General features: G+C 42.2%; 1 protein-coding gene across 4 annotated transcripts in view; it reads right to left on the bottom strand.

Moving 5' to 3' along the window:
- KCNAB2 (potassium voltage-gated channel subfamily A regulatory beta subunit 2) overlaps nucleotides 1-17,442 on the bottom strand; it is a 55,185-nt gene that overhangs the window by 4,938 nt on the left and 32,805 nt on the right. For all 4 annotated transcript variants that reach the window (XM_070759022.1, XM_070759023.1, XM_070759024.1 and 1 more), the window contains 10 exons: nucleotides 15,974-16,011; nucleotides 14,172-14,251; nucleotides 12,563-12,607; nucleotides 11,655-11,699; nucleotides 10,149-10,192; nucleotides 9,083-9,169; nucleotides 4,113-4,198; nucleotides 2,949-3,069; nucleotides 1,034-1,128; nucleotides 813-933 (listed from right to left, as the gene is read on the bottom strand). In XM_070759022.1, coding sequence (XP_070615123.1) covers nucleotides 813-933; nucleotides 1,034-1,128; nucleotides 2,949-3,069; nucleotides 4,113-4,198; nucleotides 9,083-9,169; nucleotides 10,149-10,192; nucleotides 11,655-11,699; nucleotides 12,563-12,607; nucleotides 14,172-14,251; nucleotides 15,974-16,011 — 762 coding nt within the window. The remainder of the gene's footprint in view (nucleotides 1-812; nucleotides 934-1,033; nucleotides 1,129-2,948; nucleotides 3,070-4,112; nucleotides 4,199-9,082; nucleotides 9,170-10,148; nucleotides 10,193-11,654; nucleotides 11,700-12,562; nucleotides 12,608-14,171; nucleotides 14,252-15,973; nucleotides 16,012-17,442) is intronic.

Raw genomic sequence — 17,442 nt, 5'->3', positions numbered from 1 at the left:
TGTGGTTAGCTCTGCCCCTGCTCCTGCCCCAAGGACTGTGGATGTGGGGGAGACATCCACATGCTGCAGGCCTGTTTTGCCCCCGGTGGAATCTGCTGATGAAGGCTCCTCTGACCAAGAAGACATGAGTGACAGGGAGGAGAGTGCGGCAGACAGCTCAGAAGGAGATCAATTATCTAGCTCCTCCTTGGATTCAGAACAAGAGTTAATGATACAGCCACGCATGCGGAGAGCGATGCATAGGCAGCAACAACTGAGAGATTATTATCAAAGAAAATGAGGCCACCTGTGGTAATTAGTGAGACTGCTATAAATAGCAGCCTGTGGGTTTGGCCATTGTGGAGGATTATCTGATTGTTGTGTTTCGTGACTGCTTTACTGACTTCGACCTTTGTGTGCTGATTTTTCCCCGCTTTGAAACTAAACCAGAACAAAGTGTGTTTCACTTTGTGAAAGGAGAAGGACTGTGAATTGCCTCACAGCTGCAAGATAAGTATCTCAGAACTGATAAGGGACTTGTACAAATTACCAGTTTGTTTGGAGACGAGTGCTCTTGGCTATACCAAAAGAGGGCTTGGTTTAAGTGAATTTTCATTATAAAGAACATTGCTTTGAATTTTCAAACGTGTGTGTGTGTCTGAAATTTGTACCTGTGAATTTTTGGGAGGATTCTACCAGAGAGCCCGACAGAACAACCAGTATTGTAAAATCCCCATCTACACAATCGTACACATTCAACCCAATTGCTCTAAGCCTGCGGAACCCCCTGCCAGTTGGACTTCGTGGACCCAAACGCCCCATTTCCCACTCACCGATAGCAAGCTGTGGGAGGGTGCAGCCCAGCCGCTCGGCGATCGCTTGCAGCTCCTTCAGCTTGGCCTGCTGCCGTCTCCCTTCCTCGCTTAAAATCTTGTCCTTGAGCCACTGGTAACCCTGGACGGGGTTGGGGGGTGGGTGGGAAGAAGACCAGGATTGACACGACTGTCCCGGGAGTTAGGCGGGAGAAGGAGGGGGAAGCAGGGGGGGCGCTTACTTTGAGCGATGCTCGCGAGTAAGGGGGGATCCCGCCATCGTACTTCCCCGAGACGATTCCGCACGCCAACGGCGACCACGTCATGGCTCCAACACCTGGGAAGGGAAGGGGGGGGAGTTGAGACCGCGCGGCAGAGTTAACGGCAAATCCGGTTAGGTCCCACAGAGTGGGTCTTCTCCGGGGTCCCGTCACCTAAACAATGCCGCTTGGCGGGGCCCAGGGGAAGAGCCTTCTCTGTGGTGGCCCCGGCCCTCTGGAACCAACTCCCCCTAGAGATTAGAATTGCCCCCACCCTCCTTGCCTTTCGTAAGCTACTTAAAACCCACCTCTGCCGCCAGGCATGGGGGAGTTGAGATATGCTTTCCCCCTAGGCCTTTACAATTTCATGTATGGGTATGTCTGTATGTATGTTTGGTTTTTTATATTAATGGGTTTTTTAATCATTTTTAGTATTTATTGGATTATTATTGTACATTGTTTTATTACTGTTGTTAGCCGCCCTGAGTCTCCGGAGAGGGGCGGCATACAAATCCAATCAATCAATCAATCCTGATTGCAAAGAATCCGAAACCGAGCCAAGTTACTAATCCGTCTCATTTTTTAATTTTTCCTCCAACGTGAAATAAAACGTACACGATATAAAAGAAAAACAGCATCCGTGCCTAAAGATATTGATATATAACCTTCCCTTCTTACATCAAACAACTATTTTCTTTAAGGATCCTCCTCTCTTCCATTTCTAAACCTTTGAAATTCAACTCAATTCCGGAACTTTCATTTATAAGAGCGCAAACTAAAATTCAATATCTATCCTCTTCTATAGATAATGGGCCCACATCTGTTAGTGTGTTAGAAACCTAGAAGATTGATGGCAGAAAAAGACCACCTGGTCCATCTGGTCTGCCCTTCTACTATTTCCTGTATTTTATCTTAGGATGGATCTATGTTTATCCCAGGCATGTTTAAATTCAGTTACTGTGGATTGACCAACCACGTCTGCTGGAAGTTTGTTCAATCAAATAACATTTTCTCACGTTGCTTCTGATCTTTCCCCCAACTAACCTCAGATTGTGCCCCCTTGTTCTTGGGTTCCCTTTCCTATTAAAAACACTTCCCTCCTGGACCTTATTTAACCCTTTCATATATTTAAATATTTCATTCGTGTCCCCCCTTTCTCTTCTGTCCTCCAGACTCTACAGATTGAGTCCATTAAGTCTTTCCTGATCAGTTTGATGCTTAAGACCTTCCACCGTTTTTGTAGTCCGTCTTTGGACCTGTTCAATTTTATCCATCTTTTTGTTATTGAGGTCTCCAGAACTGGACACAGTATTATTCCAAATGGGGTCTCTCCAGCACTCTATACAGCGCGATCACAATAGAATAGAATAGAATAGAATTTTTATTGGCCAAGTGTGATTGGACACACAAGGAATTTGTCTTGGTGCATATGCTCTCAGCGTACATAAAATAAGATATGCATTTGTCAAGAATCATGTGGTACAACACTTAATGATTGTCATAGGGGTCAAATAAGCAATGAAGAAGCAATATTAATACAAATCTTAGGATATAAGCAACAAGTTACAGTCATACAGTCAACATGGGAGGAAATGGGTGAAAGGAATGATGAGAAAAACTAGTAGAATAGAAGTGCAGATTTAGTAGAAAGTCTGACAGTGTTGAGGGAATTATTTGTTTAGCAGAGTGATGGCGTTCGGAAAAAAAACCTGTTCTTGTGTCTCCCCCTTCCTGCTTGTTATACCTCTAGCTTGAGCAGGGGGTTTGAGTAGGGGGCTGGACTAGAAGACCTCCAGGGACCCCTTCCGATGCTCCCCCCCCCCCCCGCTACCAGACAGGGTTATTTGGGTGGTGGCCCATCACCCTGCGACGGTTGGTGGTGGAGAGAGAGGCTCACCTATTTTGTGGAAGAGCTCCGGGAGTTGAACTTCAACTTTCTCCCGTTGGAACATGTGATATTCGGCTTGCTCACAAATCGGAGGGATCAGGTTGAACTGCCGGGCTACTGAATAGGCTTCCTGTGGGGAGAGATCAACTCAGAAGGTGCAGGCGGCCAAGGAGAAGGGAATGAGAAGCTAGAATCAAGTCGAAGTAATCAAGGTGTGCAGGGGGAAAGCACTTTGAAATGCCCTGATATTTCCCTGTAACTTGCATAGAAACATAGAAGACTGACGGCAGAAAAAGACCTCCTGGTTCATCTAGTCTGCCCTTATACTATTTCCTGTATTTTATCTTAGGGTGGATCTATGTTTATCCCTGTTTAAATTTAGTGACTGTGGATTGACCAACCACGTCTGCTGGAAGTTTGTTCCAAGCATCTACGACTCTTTCAGTCAAATAATATTTTCTCATAATCTCTCCCATATTCTATTTTCTATTCTGTTCTATTCTGTTCTATTTTCTATTCTATTCTATCCCGTATTCTATTTTATTTTCTATTCTATCCCATATTCTATTCTATTCTATCTCATATTCCTTTTCTATTCTATCCAATATTCTATTCTATTCTATCCTATCCCATATTCTATTTTATTTTCAATTCTATCCCATATTCTATTTTATTTTCTATTCCATCCCATATTCTATTCTATTCTATCCCATATTCTATTCTATCCTATCCCATATTCTATTTTATTTTCTATTCTATCCCATATTCTATTATATTCTATCCTATCCCATATTCTATCCCATATTGTATTCTATTCTATCCTATCCCATATTCTATTTTATTTTCTATCCTATCCCATATTCTATCCCATATTCTTTTCTATTCTATCCTATCCCATACTGTATTCTATTTTCTGTTCTATCTCATACTCCTTTTCTATTCTATCCCATATTCTATTCTATTCAAATGTTGCGGGTAGATGAAGAAACATCATTGGGGCCGGCAACCAAGTTCTGGTTTTGTCTAGGACCCGTTTTGCTACTTCCAAACCTACTAAGCCCGTTTGTTCTCTCCAAATTCGTCGAGAAAAATCCTCATTTATTTTTTCTTAAATTAGATCGGATTCGTTAGCCTTTCAACGATGGGTGCGTGGTCATTGAGAGGGCACCGTACCATAATCTCCATGGAACTCCACCGTGAGGTGCCCCAGTACATGGCCATGCCTTGGTTGATGACGTGCGTCATAGCTCGTACAGTCTCTGGGGGGGGGGGGGGGAAGGGGGAACGAGACGACAGGAAGAGAAAAAGGGTTAATCCCCGAAGGGCGGCAAAATAAACAAGGCCGTCCAAGCCGAAATTTAAGGCCACAACATCAAACAGGAGAAAGGAAAAAGGAAGAGGGGGGAATAGGAGATCGGGCGACATCTTGCAAGCAAATGGGGGGGAAAAATCGGAAGAAATGGGAGAACTTTCCCGCGAGGAAAATCCCAAGTTGGGAAACAGTGGGTTCTGTCGAGATTTATTTATTTTATTTTATTTCTTTAATAGAAACATAGAAACATAGAAGATTGACGGCACAAAAAGACCTCATGGTCCATCTAGTCTGCCTTATACTATTTCCTGTATTTTATCTTACAATGGATCTATGTTTATCCCAGGCATGTTTAAATTCAGTTACTGTGGATTTACCTACTACGTCTGCTGGAAGTTTGTTCCAAGGATCTACTACTCTTTCAGTGAAATAATATTTCCTCACGTTGCTTTTGATCTTTCCCCCAACTAACTTCAGATTGTGTCCCCTTGTTCTTGTGTTCACTTTCCTATTAAAAACACTTCCCTCCTAAACCTTATTTAGGTTTTATTCGACTTCTACGCCGCCCAATCTGAAAGACTCAGGAGGTGTCTTTTTTCAGACCCGACAGGTGAAGATGTTGGGAGGATAAGAACGTAACAAAATGAGGGGTGTGTGTGTCATAATGTGCTTGTTGCAAAAAGGACAACTAATGACAAGAGACTCCAAAACGTTCTGAGTTATGGCCATCAACCTTAACGCTCTTAAAGGGGATTCAGATACATGGCGGACCCATTCTCAACAGAGAAACCTAGAAGATTGACAGCAGAAAAAGACCTCCTGGTCCATCTAGTCTGCCCTTATGCTATTCCCTGTATTTTATCTTAGGATGGATCTATGTTTATCCCAGGCATTTTTAAGTTCAGTTCCTGTGGATTTACCAACCACGTCAACTGGAAATTTGTTCCAAGCCTCTACTACTCTTATAGTCAAATAATATTTTCTCACATTACTTCTAATCTTTCCCCCAACTAACCTCACATTGTGCCCCCTTGTTCTTGAGTTCACTGTCCTATTAAAAACACTTCCCTCCTGAACCTTATTTAACCATTGAACATATTTAAATGTTTCGATCGTTTTCCCCCCATTTCCCTTCCGTCCTCCAGACCAGTGTTTCCCAACCTTGGCAACTTGAAGATATTTGGACTTCAACTCCCAGAATTCCCCAGCCAGTGAATGCTGGCTGGGGAATTCTGGGAGTTGAAGTCCAGATCTCTTCAAGATGCCAAGGTTGGGAAACACTGCTCCAGACTATACAGATTGAGTTCATGAAGTCTTTCCTGATAAGTTTGATACTTAAGACTTTTCCACCACTTTTGTAGCCTGTCTTTGGACCCGTTTAATTTGATTCATATCTTTTCATAGGCGAGGTCTCCAGAACTGGACACAGTATTATTCCAAATGGGGTCTCACCAGCGCTCTATACAGCGGGATGACAAACTCCCTCTTCCTGCTTGTGATACCTCTAGCTATGCAGCCAAGCATCCTACTCGCTTTTTCTATCGCCTGACCGCACTGTTCACCCGTTTTGAGACTGTCAGAAATCACTACCCTATATCCTTCTCTTCTGAAGTTTTTGCTAACACAGAACTGCCAATAAATGCCTCTTAGATTGGCAGGATCCTCACCTGGAACATGGAAATGATGAATGTTCTCAACTTGGTATCTAAGAGGGAGTGGCTGTGGGTCTTGCCTCCCAAGGACAATTCTATCTGTCCATCCATTACCCTGGGGGGGGGAATTATTGACCCCCTCAGAGAGGGTCCGCAACTTGGGCGTCCTCCTCGATCCACAGCTCACATTAGAGAAACACCTTTCAGCTGTGGCGAGGGGGGCGTTTGCCCAGGTTCGCCTGGTGCGCCAGTTGTGGCCCTATTTGGACCGGGAGTCATTGCTCACAGTCACTCATGCCCTCATCACCTCGAGGCTCGACTACTGTAACGCTCTCTACGTGGGGCTACCTTTGAAAAGTGTTCGGAAACTTCAGATCGTGCAGAATGCAGCTGCGAGAGCAATTATGGGCTTCTCTAAGTATGCCCATATTACTCCAACACTCCGCAGTCTGCATTGGTTGCCGATCAGTTTCCGGTCACAATTCAAAGTGTTGGTTATGACCTATAAAGCCCTTCATGGCACCGGACCAGAATACCTTTGGGACCGCCTTCTGCCGTACGAATCCCAGCGACCGGTTCGGTCCCCCAGAGTTGGCCTTCTCCGGATCCCGTGGACTAAACAATGTCATCTGGCGGGACCCAGGGAAAGAGCCTTCTCTGTGGCGGCTCCGACCCTCTGGAACCAGCTCCCCCCTGAGATTAGGATTGCCCCCACCCTCCTTGCCTTTTGCAAACTCCTTAAAACCCACCTCTGCCGTCAGGCATGGGGGAACTGAGACATCTCCCCCTTGCCCATGTTGTTTTGGTGTTAGATTGATTGTGTGCTTGTTTTTTAATATTCTGGGGTTTTTAAATGAATTTTTTAGCTTAAAATTGTAATTGGATTGGTGGGTTTTGGATTTGTTATTATGTATTGTTTTTACCATTGTTGTGAGCCGCCCCGAGTTTGCGGAGAGGGGCGGCATATAAATCCAATAAATCTAATCTAAAATAAATCTAAGGAACAGGTGCTCCGGGTTTGGGGTGACCAAGAAGGGTTGGAGAAACGTTCTCCTACTTTTTGGGGAGAGTCCCTGTTCTGGTCAGGATCCTTCCAACAGGACCATATGGGATATAGTAAGTCCCACTTCAGGCGCAGCAACGGGCCAATTCAACAGAACGCAGCGGCTGGCTTCGCGTCAAACCGCAGGAGGTAGGAGTTGGAATCAAGAAATCCAACTCCTTGCTCAGTGCAGAATCTACAGGAAGTCACCTGGATTTATGACAGAGGGCAAATAATCCTGCACTTTCTGGAGAAACTGGCTAGGCTACAATCAGAGAGGAGACCTTGTACGAGACATGACATTTAAGCCGTGAAAAGTCGTCACGTGTCGTGGTCGATAAGGAAGTGAGACGAGACCACGAGGAAAAGACGAGGAAAAGGAAGGAGCCTCCCAACCAACTCACATTTTGCACTTTCAATAATGTTACTTGCAAGATGTTAACTAAGGGGACCGGAAGGTTATTGTTATTATTATTATATTTTTGATCATCCTTTTTCATTCTTTGCGTCCTTTGGCATTTTATGGCGAACCTCGTCCTCCGAAGCAAGGGAGCTTCTGCCAATCAGAACAAAAAGTCTCCAAAGCGAAAAAGGGGGGGAGAATTTAAAAAAAGAAAAATAAAAGGGAGGGAGGAAGGGAAAGCTAGGGTTTCTGTCCCATAAAATGCCGCTCGGATGCAGTTAATCAAGGAGGGGTACCTTCTATGATGAATGTTCGCGACTTGGAACTAAATGGGACCCCTGGTGATAAGAAAACAGATTTGAGAGAGGCAAAGAGTTTAAGAGCTGTCACCCTGCTTTGCATCCAGGGAGTGGGGTAGAAGCAGCCCCCCTCCCCTAATTCGGGCCCTGTCATTTGGGGAAGTGACGGAGGGATCTCGTCCGAGACGTTGGAACGAGTCTGCTTAAGTGTCCAACGATTTCCCCAATTTTCTCCAAGAGTATCCTTCTCCAAGGAGGACAACACCGCTCGTGGCACTCAAGGGACGGATTCACACAACCCCTTAAACCGGCAGCAGCCCTGTAGTATTCATGGCATCGGACCAGAATATCTCCGGGACCGCCTTCTGCCGCACGAATCCCAGCGACCAGTTAGGTCCCACAGAGTTGGCCTTCTCCCGGTCCCGTTGACTAAACAATGACGTTTGGCGGGAACCAGGGGAAGAGCCTTCTCTGTGGCGGCCCCGACCCTCTGGAACCAGCTCCCCCCCAGAGATCAGAATTGCCCCCACCCTCCTAGCCTTTCGTAAGCTCCTTAAAACTCACCTCTGTCGTCAGGCATGGAGGAATTGAGATATCCTCTCCCCCTAGGCTTATAAAATTTATGCATGGTATGTTTGTGTGTATGTTTGGTATTTAATAAGGATTTTCAGTTATTTTAAATATTAGATTTGTTATATGATGTTTTAATATTGTTGTTAGCCACCCCGGGTCTATGGAGAGGGGCGGCATACAAATCTAATAAATAAACAAACAAACAAACAAACAAACAAACAAACAAACTCGTTGTGTAGGTCTAAGGCTATATGGTTGGGCATGCCCAGATATGACCCAAAGCCACATAGGGGTGCTCAGTTCACATTACACAGTAGCACAAATTAGCATGATTTTTGAACCCTAGGCAGTTGTTAGGCGAGGCATCGTGAGATGATACCCAATTTTACATTCCTCCTCTGCTGTGGCTGTCAAGCAAGACACCACACGGGTCGCCCCGCGATGGGAAGGGCAGCAAATAAATTCAATCTTCACTCAAAAAAATAAATAACAATGACTTTCGACTTCCCACTGGTTTCCCCAATGCTTTGTGACCTGCCAACGCTGGCGTCAGTCCTAAATACATGACAACTGCCGAGCGCCTAACCACAATCCCGTGATCGTGGGCAGCTGTGATTGTGGTTGCTAGGTGCAAGGACCGGTTATAAATCCTTTTTAAGTCAGTGCTCAAATGGTCGCTAAATGAATCGTGGTCAAGTCAAAGACTACCCTAAGGCTGAGAAGTAAGCCAATGAACCTTGTAAAAGGCAAGAATCGGGATGCTGTATATCAATTTTTTAAGGGCTTCAGCAAGGTGAGGTGGGATAATTGAAATGCTTCTCGTCCTTTAGAAATTCGAGCAAAGAGACCAATTATAAGTTACCTTCCATGGGTGTGTTGGGATCCGGTCGATTGGCAAATACCACGTCGACATAATTCAGTTGCAGGCGTTCTAGGGACCCTTTTAAACCTGAGGAGGGGGAGAAGAAATCTCACTCTGCTCTGCACTAAGACCCAAATGCAATGTAATTATTAAAAATAAAACAACGCAACACAGTAGATGAACAGTTCTTTGTCTGATGAGGAAATACGTGTCGTCTTCGACTTACGATCATTGTGGAGTCTGTTGCTAAGCAAGACAGTTTTGAAATGAGTTTTGGCCTCATTCTACGACCTTCCTGACAGCAGTTGTTGTCCTCAACATACAACCTTTCAGTTCGACGTGACCACAGCCATCAGAAAAAAACAACTGACGACCGTCTTTTCATACTTACGATCTAAATTTGGCCGCAACCTCGTACTTATGACTGGTCAGTGTCCCCGGGGTTACGCCATCCCCCGCTGCGACCTTCGGAGGGACAAAGTCAACGGGGAAATCAGATTCGCTTAACGACCGTGTCCCTAACGTAACTGCAGGGATTCACTTAACAACGGTGCCGTTGGAAAATGGGACAACTGCCTCCCTTTGAAGCAGATGTTACAGGCTCAATTCTGGTCGTTAAATTGAGGACTATCCGTATGGAGAAGGGCGTGTAGGGGATGAACCCCACGCACCCCAAAATTAAACTGGTCGGGGTTTTTTTTTAAAGGGGAAATGGCTGGTTTTCACACTTACGACGGCTGCTGTGATTGCATGATACATGTTCGGACACAATTCTGGATCAGGAATTATACACGGCTCAAAAAAAATAAAGGGAATGCTTAAACAACACAATATAACTCCAAGTAAATCAAACTTCTGTGAAATTCAACTGTCCATTTAGGAAGCAACACTGTTGACAATCAATTTTCACCTGCTGTTGTGCACATTCAACTTTGTACAGAACAAAGTATTCAATGAGAATATTTCATTCATTCAGATCTAGGATGGATTCTTTGTCTGTTCCCTTAATTTTTTTCAGCAGTATATTTTGGGGGATGGCAAAGGGAAGGAAGCAACGTTTATTTACCTTCTATAATGTGCTTCCTGGAAAGGCCTCGTTCTGTCTCGGCTCTAGGAATAAAAAGAAACCAAAACACGGATGAAGTCGTTAAACAGGGAGTCTTCGAGTTACGACCAATCTGCTTAGCGACGGTTTGAAGTTACCACCTGCCTGAAAAAGGAGAGTTATGATCTGGATCTGAAAGTTCTGACAATGCCCCCACCCGTTGTCGAATGACTGTCCTTGGGGTGCTGGGCCACACAACCACAACTTAAAATTGTTTGAAAGGAGGCGTTTTATGACAGCTACGTCATAATTTGGAAAAATTCACTCCCTCCTGTTTTTAAGCAGAACTCTACTCATCACAAACTATCGGTTTGCACTTGCAACCACTGCAAAAGGGTCTTAAAATCAGGATGTTCATTTGTTTTGCAAACCCCGTGACTTATAACTCTCCTGGCTTATTGTGGTTAGCTCTGGCCCAGCTCCTGCCCCAAGGACTGTGGATGTGGGTGAGACATCCACATGCTGCAGGCCTGTTTTGCCCCCCGGTGGAATCTGATGATGATGGCTCCTCTGACCAAGAAGACATGAGTGACAGGGAGGAGGAGAGTGTGGCAGACAGCTCAGAAGGAGATCAATTATCTAGCTCCTCCTTGGATTCAGAACAAGAGTTAATGATACAGCCACGCATGCGGAGAGCGATGCATAGGCAACAACAACCGAAAGATTATTATCAAAGAAAATGAGGCCACCTGTGGTTGGGTGGGGCTGTGGTGATTAGTGAGGCTGCTATAAATAGCAGCCTGTGGGTTTGGCCATTGTGGAGGATTATCTGATCGTTGTGTTTTGTGACTGCTTTACTGACTTTGACCTTTTGTATGCTGATTTTTCCCCGCTTTGAAACTAAACCAGAGCAAAGTGTGTTTCACTTTGTGAAAGAAGGAGGACTGTGAATTGCCTCACAGCTGCAAGCTAAGTATCACAGAACTGATAAGGGACTTGTACAAATTATCAGTTTGTTTGGAGACGAGTGCTCTTTGCTATACCAAAAGAGGGCTTGGTTTAAAGAACATTGTTTTGAATTTTCAAACGTGTGTGTGTCTGAAATTTGTACCTGTGAATTTTTGGGAGGAGTCTACCAGAGAGCCCGACATAACACTTATTATGGTCATAACTTGAGTTATAACCTGTATAATGCCAAATTCCTCAGTTTTTACTTATTTTTATTTTATTTTATTTATTTATTTTTCATTTTGGAAAGAAACAGGTTGAGGCCAGGAAGGCATGTGAAACTCTTTGCATGCTCAGAGGCTCACTTCTCTCCTAGTTGCAAAAATGACACAAACGAGATCAGACGCAATTTCTAAAAATATTTCAAGGGTTTTTCCCGCCCCTCCACTCTTGGTTATGATGGGACTGTTTAGCAAGGAAGTGGCTACCGGAGTGAGCTACAGCTAAAATGACATTTCAATAAATGAAATAAAATCATAAATAATATATATATGCATATATATATATATACATACGTACTTTCCTCCCCAAAAGATTTTTGTTGTGATCACTAAACTGGACCGTCTGAAAGGAATAAAGAAGAGAGGAACAAGAATTAAATACCACTCGGTGCTCTAATTTTGATTTTTTTTCTAATTTTGATCTTTGTTTTCATTGGAGATAGGCCTACCCTGCAGGGTTGGTTTCCCTCCGCCCTCTATAACTGACTTCGGTTCCCAGTCAGACTGAGCGGACTTCATGGCACCGGACCAGGGTATCTACGAGACCGCCTTCTGCCGCACGAATCCCAGCGACCGGTTAGGTCCCACAGAGTGGGCCTTCTCCGGGTCCCGCCAACAAAACAATGTCGCTTGGCGGGGCCCAGGGGAAAAGCCTTCTCTGTGGCGGCCCTGACCCTCTGGAATCAACTCCCCCGAGATTAGAATTGCCCCCACCCTCCTTGCCTTTCGTAAGCTCCTTAAAACCCACCTCTGTTGTGAGGCATGGGGGAATTGAGACATTCTTTCCCCCTAAGCCTTTATAATTTATGCATGGCATGTTTGTTATATGGATGTTTAGTTTTATAATAAGAGTATTTTAGTTGTTTTTAGTATTGGATTTGCATGATGTTTTTTATTACTGTTGTTAGCTGCCCCGAGTCTATGGAGAGGGGCGGCATACAAATCCAATAAATAATAATAATAATAATAATAATAATAATAATAACAACAACAATAACAATAATAATAATAACTCCTAGAATGCCTGCCGGCTGGGGAATTCTAGGAATTGAAGTCAGCCCATTGCGCAAAGTTAATCTAAAACTCCAAGCAGGAACTGGATTTTGTATCTTTTATCAAGGGTTCTAGTCCCTATGAGGTCTCAAAAGACCACGAAAACGTTGCTGCCGATAAAAGTGGAATTCGGTTGCAGGAGAAAGCGGTTACCTCCATCCTTTCTTTTTGATAATGTTGCCTAGCACGACTTCAGCTCTGCGAAATTAAGAGAGAGAAAAATAAACACACAACATGACACAGAAACTCACAAAAGGCACTGCGGGGAAATTCTCAGAAAAAGCAGGCTGTATTTTTGGGGGGCTCACAATCCTTTTAAAAAAGGAAAAGAAAAAAGAGAGGACCGGAGGATATTAAAATATTATGGATTTAAGATCTATAATATTTGCATCAGGAGCACCCCAAAGTAGTCTCCTCTTCTTAATCCAGGAAGAGTTGAATGTACACAACAGCAGGTGGAATTGATTGTCAATCAGTGTTGCTTCCTAAGTGGACAGTTGGATTTCACAGAAGTTTGATTTACTCTGTTGCTTAAGTGTTCCCTTTATTTTTTTGAGCAGTGTACAATAAATAAATAAGATAAATAAACAAACAAACAAACAGAGAGCCCGCAGGATTATTGATTGCAAAAAGACCTGGATGGGCAAAAAAAACCCCCCTCCACAATGTTGTGGTTAGCTCTGGCCCAGCTCCTGCCCCAAGGACTGTGGATGTGGGGGAGACATCCACATGCTGCAGGCCTGTTTTGCCCCCAGTGGAATCTGCTGATGGAGGCTCCTCTGACCAAGAAGACATGAGTGACAGGGAGGAGGAGAGTGGGGCAGACAGCTCAGAAGGAGATCAATTCTCTAGCTCCTCCTTGGATTCAGAACAAGAGTTAATGATACAGCCACGCATGCGGAGAGCGATGCATAGGCAGCAACAACTGAGAGATTATTATCAAAGAAAATGAGGCCATCTGTGGTTGGGTGGGGCTGTGGTCATTAGTGAGGCTGCTATAAATAGCAGTCTGTGGGTTTGGCCATTGTGGAGGATTATGTGACCGTTGTGTTTCGTGACTGCTTTACTGACTTTGACCTTTTGTGTGCTGCTTTTCCCCCGCTTTGAAACTAAATCAGAGCAAAGTGTGTTTCACTTTGTGAAAGAAGAAGGACTGTGAATTACCTCACAGCTGCAAGCTAAGTATCACAGAACTGATAAGGGACTTATATAAATTACCAGTTTGTTTGGAGACGAGTGCTCTTTGCTATACCAAAAGAGGGCTTGGTTTAAGTGAATTTTCATTATAAAGAACATTGTTTTGAATTTTCAAACGTGTGTGTGTCTGAAATTTGTACCTGTGAATTTTTGGGAGGAGTCTACCAGAGAGCCCCACAGAACACATAAAATTTATATTGTTCTTTTTTAAAAACAAACTTTTATAAGTCACCCAGAGTCCATTCGACCCTGCCTGAGTTTCTCCCATCACCCCTACATGGTGTGACAGTTGGAAAGAGTGAAAGAGAAGCACTAGATGTTTGTATTTGTTACTATTAAAAAAGTAATTTTTTTTAAAAAAATGTGCATTTGTGATTATTAGAAAAATAATATATTTTTTTAAAAATGCACTAGACATAACAGGTAATCCTTTGCAACTGCTCGTTTAGCAATGCAAATAGAGAAGGGCTTTGTGTGCCCCACGCTTCTCTTCCACCCCTTTTCCCACTGGCCTACTTTGAGGGGTTGTTGTGAGAAGCACAAGCTAAGAGCACGCTGGACTTACTTTCCTGCGGCGTAGACTTCGGCTGTGTCAAAAAGGTTGATGCCGTTGTCGTAAGCGAGGGTCATCAGCTGCTCGGCCACCTGCAAAAAACAGAACACAGGTGTGATCTTGGGACACGAAATGAACAAACCACGATTGCTGGTCTCATCACTTGGGATGCGAGGTTTGAAGTGGCCAGAGATCCCCCACGTTAAACCTAAATACAATCCAAACCCAAATACGAAATAAAACAATAAAATAAAATGCAAAGCTAAGAAAAACCCTACAAAACTATTAAAAAAAATAAAACCATGATTGCTAGTTCCATCACTCGGGATGCAAGGTTTGAAGTGGCCAGAGGTCCCCCCACATTAAACTTAAATACAATCCAAAGCCAAATACGAAGTAAAAAAAAAAATAGAATAAAACGCAAAGCTTAAAATGAAACTATTAAAAAGTAAAACATATTTAAAAAACAAGCTATAAAAATAAAGTATAAACCAATGGTGAAATACAAAAGTACCCCAAAATAAAACAAGCTATTAAAAAATAAGAATATAAACCGTAAAAAATAAACTACGAAATACACACAGAAGGTATTTTTTTAAAAAAGAATTTTTACAATATTAAATAACCTAGAAAAATATGCAAAAACGAAATAAGGTATAAACATCATTTGTAAAAAAAACCACCATAAAAATAAAATAAAGCAAAAAACATACAAAAACGAAAGACTAAAACAATTAAGCTATAAAAATAGAATAAAACAAACTGTAATCTGCAAAGAACTTGCAAAAATAAGCTCTACAAATAAACAATAAAAAAATGAAGTCAATTAGAAAACATACAAAAATATTCAGAAATAAAAATAGAACAAAACAAATGGCAAAATATAAAACAGACTGCAAAGAATCTGCAATTATTTCTAAATAAGCCATTGCAAAAAAACCCCCAAAAACAAACTATAAACAATTAAATAAACCTTTTCCTGCCTCTGGATGTTGTCGGACTAAAAGTGTGCATATTTTGTCTCTTTTGCCTCTGCCTGTCCCGCTCTGCAGGGCTGGAGTTGCAATGTTTTTCTTTAACCCAAATGTTGGAACATCCTGTACTTAGTCCAACTCCCCCTGCAGCCATAGGCTGTCCGTACAGTTCACAGGCACTAATTCATGTCACACTCAAGTTTTACAACACTCTGCAAAACTGTCAGTTCTGATATTTGGCAGGAGAGAACGGAGGGTGTCAGAAGAGAATTTTTTTTTAAAAAAAATCTATTTTGGTCCAGCTATCTCCGAGACCGCCTTCTGCCACACGAATCCCAGTGACCAGTTAGGTCCCACAGAGTTGGCCTTCTCCGGGTCCCGTCGACTAAACCATGCCGTCTGGTGGGACCCAGGGGAAGAGCCTTCTCTGTGGCGGCCCCGACCCTCTGGAACCAACTCCCCCCAGAGATCAGAGTTGCCCCTGCCCTCCTTGCCTTTCTTAAGCTCCTTAAAACCCACCTCTGTCGTCAGGCATGGGGGAATTGAGATATCCTCTCCCCCTAGGCTTATAAAATGAATGCATGGTATGTCTGAGTGTATGATTGGTTTCTTAAATAAGGGTTTTTTAAATTAACTTAAATATTAGATTTGTTCATATTGTTTCACTATTGTTAGCCGCCCAGAGTCTACGGAGAGGGGCGGCATACAAATCTAATAAACAAACAAACAAACAAACAAACAAACAAACAAACAAACAAACAAGTAAGCAAGCTTTGGTTTTTGTATGCCTGGAAAAAAAATTCCTAAAATTGAAACCAGGCTGAAAAAAAATATCTTTACCTCATCAGTTATTTGTCCTCCAAAGGTAACCCATGTTCCTGCAGCAGACAGAAATAATTAAAATTAATATTGTTTTTTTTAAATGACCAAATTGTTTAATTATTTTAATATTCCAGAAAGAGGGTGGGATTAGATTCCAAGGAATAAGCAGAAGACACAGCAAAAAAACCACCCTTGCCTTGGGAGAGAATATGGATAATCCTTGATTGACAGCAGTTCGCTTAGTGACAGACCAAAGTTATGATGGGCAGAGAAAGGTTTTTTGGGGTTGTGGGGGGAAAAAAGATCAGGATTTGGCAGTGGGGAGAACAGCAGCAAAGGGGATAGCACAGATATGGGGGTGGATGATGGTTTATTTAAATTTTTTATTATTCTGATATATTTGTGTTGGGAGCTAAAAAACACATTTTTGTGATATATATCTATAAATAAAATTTTTATATATCCTATGTATGTGTATGCGTTCTATCTATCTATCTATCTATCTATCTATCTATCTATCTATCTATCTATCTACCTACCTACCTACCTACCCATCCTTTATCATCTCTATCTATCTATCTATCTATCTATCTATCTATCTATCTATCTATCCATCCTTTATCATATCTATCTATCTATCTATCTATCTATCTATCTATCTATCATCTATCCATCCATCCATCTATCTATCCTTTATCATATCTATCTATCTATCTATCTATCTATCTATCTATCTATCTATCTATCTATCTACCTACCTACCTACCCACACATCCATCATCTATATCTATTTATTTATGTATCTATAATAAATATATTTTACTGACACATTTATTTTAGGAACTATAAAACAGGTTTACGTGAATGTCTAATTTATTTTTATTTATAAATATTTAATATATTGTGCATGTACAGTACTGTATATTATCTATTAGAAATATACTTCATTTATACATTATGGGAGCTGTAGAATAGGATTTCATTGAATGTCCAGTTTATTTTTATTTTAAAAAATATGCATTGTAAACATACTGTACATGTATTGTAAATATTATTTTATTAATAAATTATTATTTTGGGAGATACAAAATATGTTTTTGTCCAGTTTTCTCCAAGGGCCGGAAAGCCTAGTCTCCAGAGAATCCAATGGTAAGTCCAGAATATTACAATTCGTCATATTACACACTAGAAAATCTGCATTTTCAGAATATATTTTCATCTAGAGGTCATTTAGTCCAACCCAACATCCCTTCGTAGGGGAAAATCTTAAATTCATAGCTAGAATCATAAAATTTAAGGTTAGGAAAGGAATCTGAGAGGTCAGGTTACATGATCTCTGAGATTCCTTCCTAACCTTAAATTTTAACTCTAAAATTCTAAATTCACATGTATTATTAGGAAGGAAGGGCCCGCGAGGTCATCTAGTCCAACCCCCCCTGCAGCCATTCAGCCTGGGTTAAATAAACAGTATCGATAACACTGATGGA

Source organism: Erythrolamprus reginae, chromosome 8, assembly GCF_031021105.1.
Source record: "Erythrolamprus reginae isolate rEryReg1 chromosome 8, rEryReg1.hap1, whole genome shotgun sequence".
In the NCBI taxonomy this organism is placed as follows: Eukaryota; Metazoa; Chordata; class Lepidosauria; order Squamata; family Dipsadidae; genus Erythrolamprus; species Erythrolamprus reginae.
The sequence above is the reverse complement of the archived record's forward strand: the minus strand, read 5'-3'. Positions and strand labels throughout refer to the sequence as shown.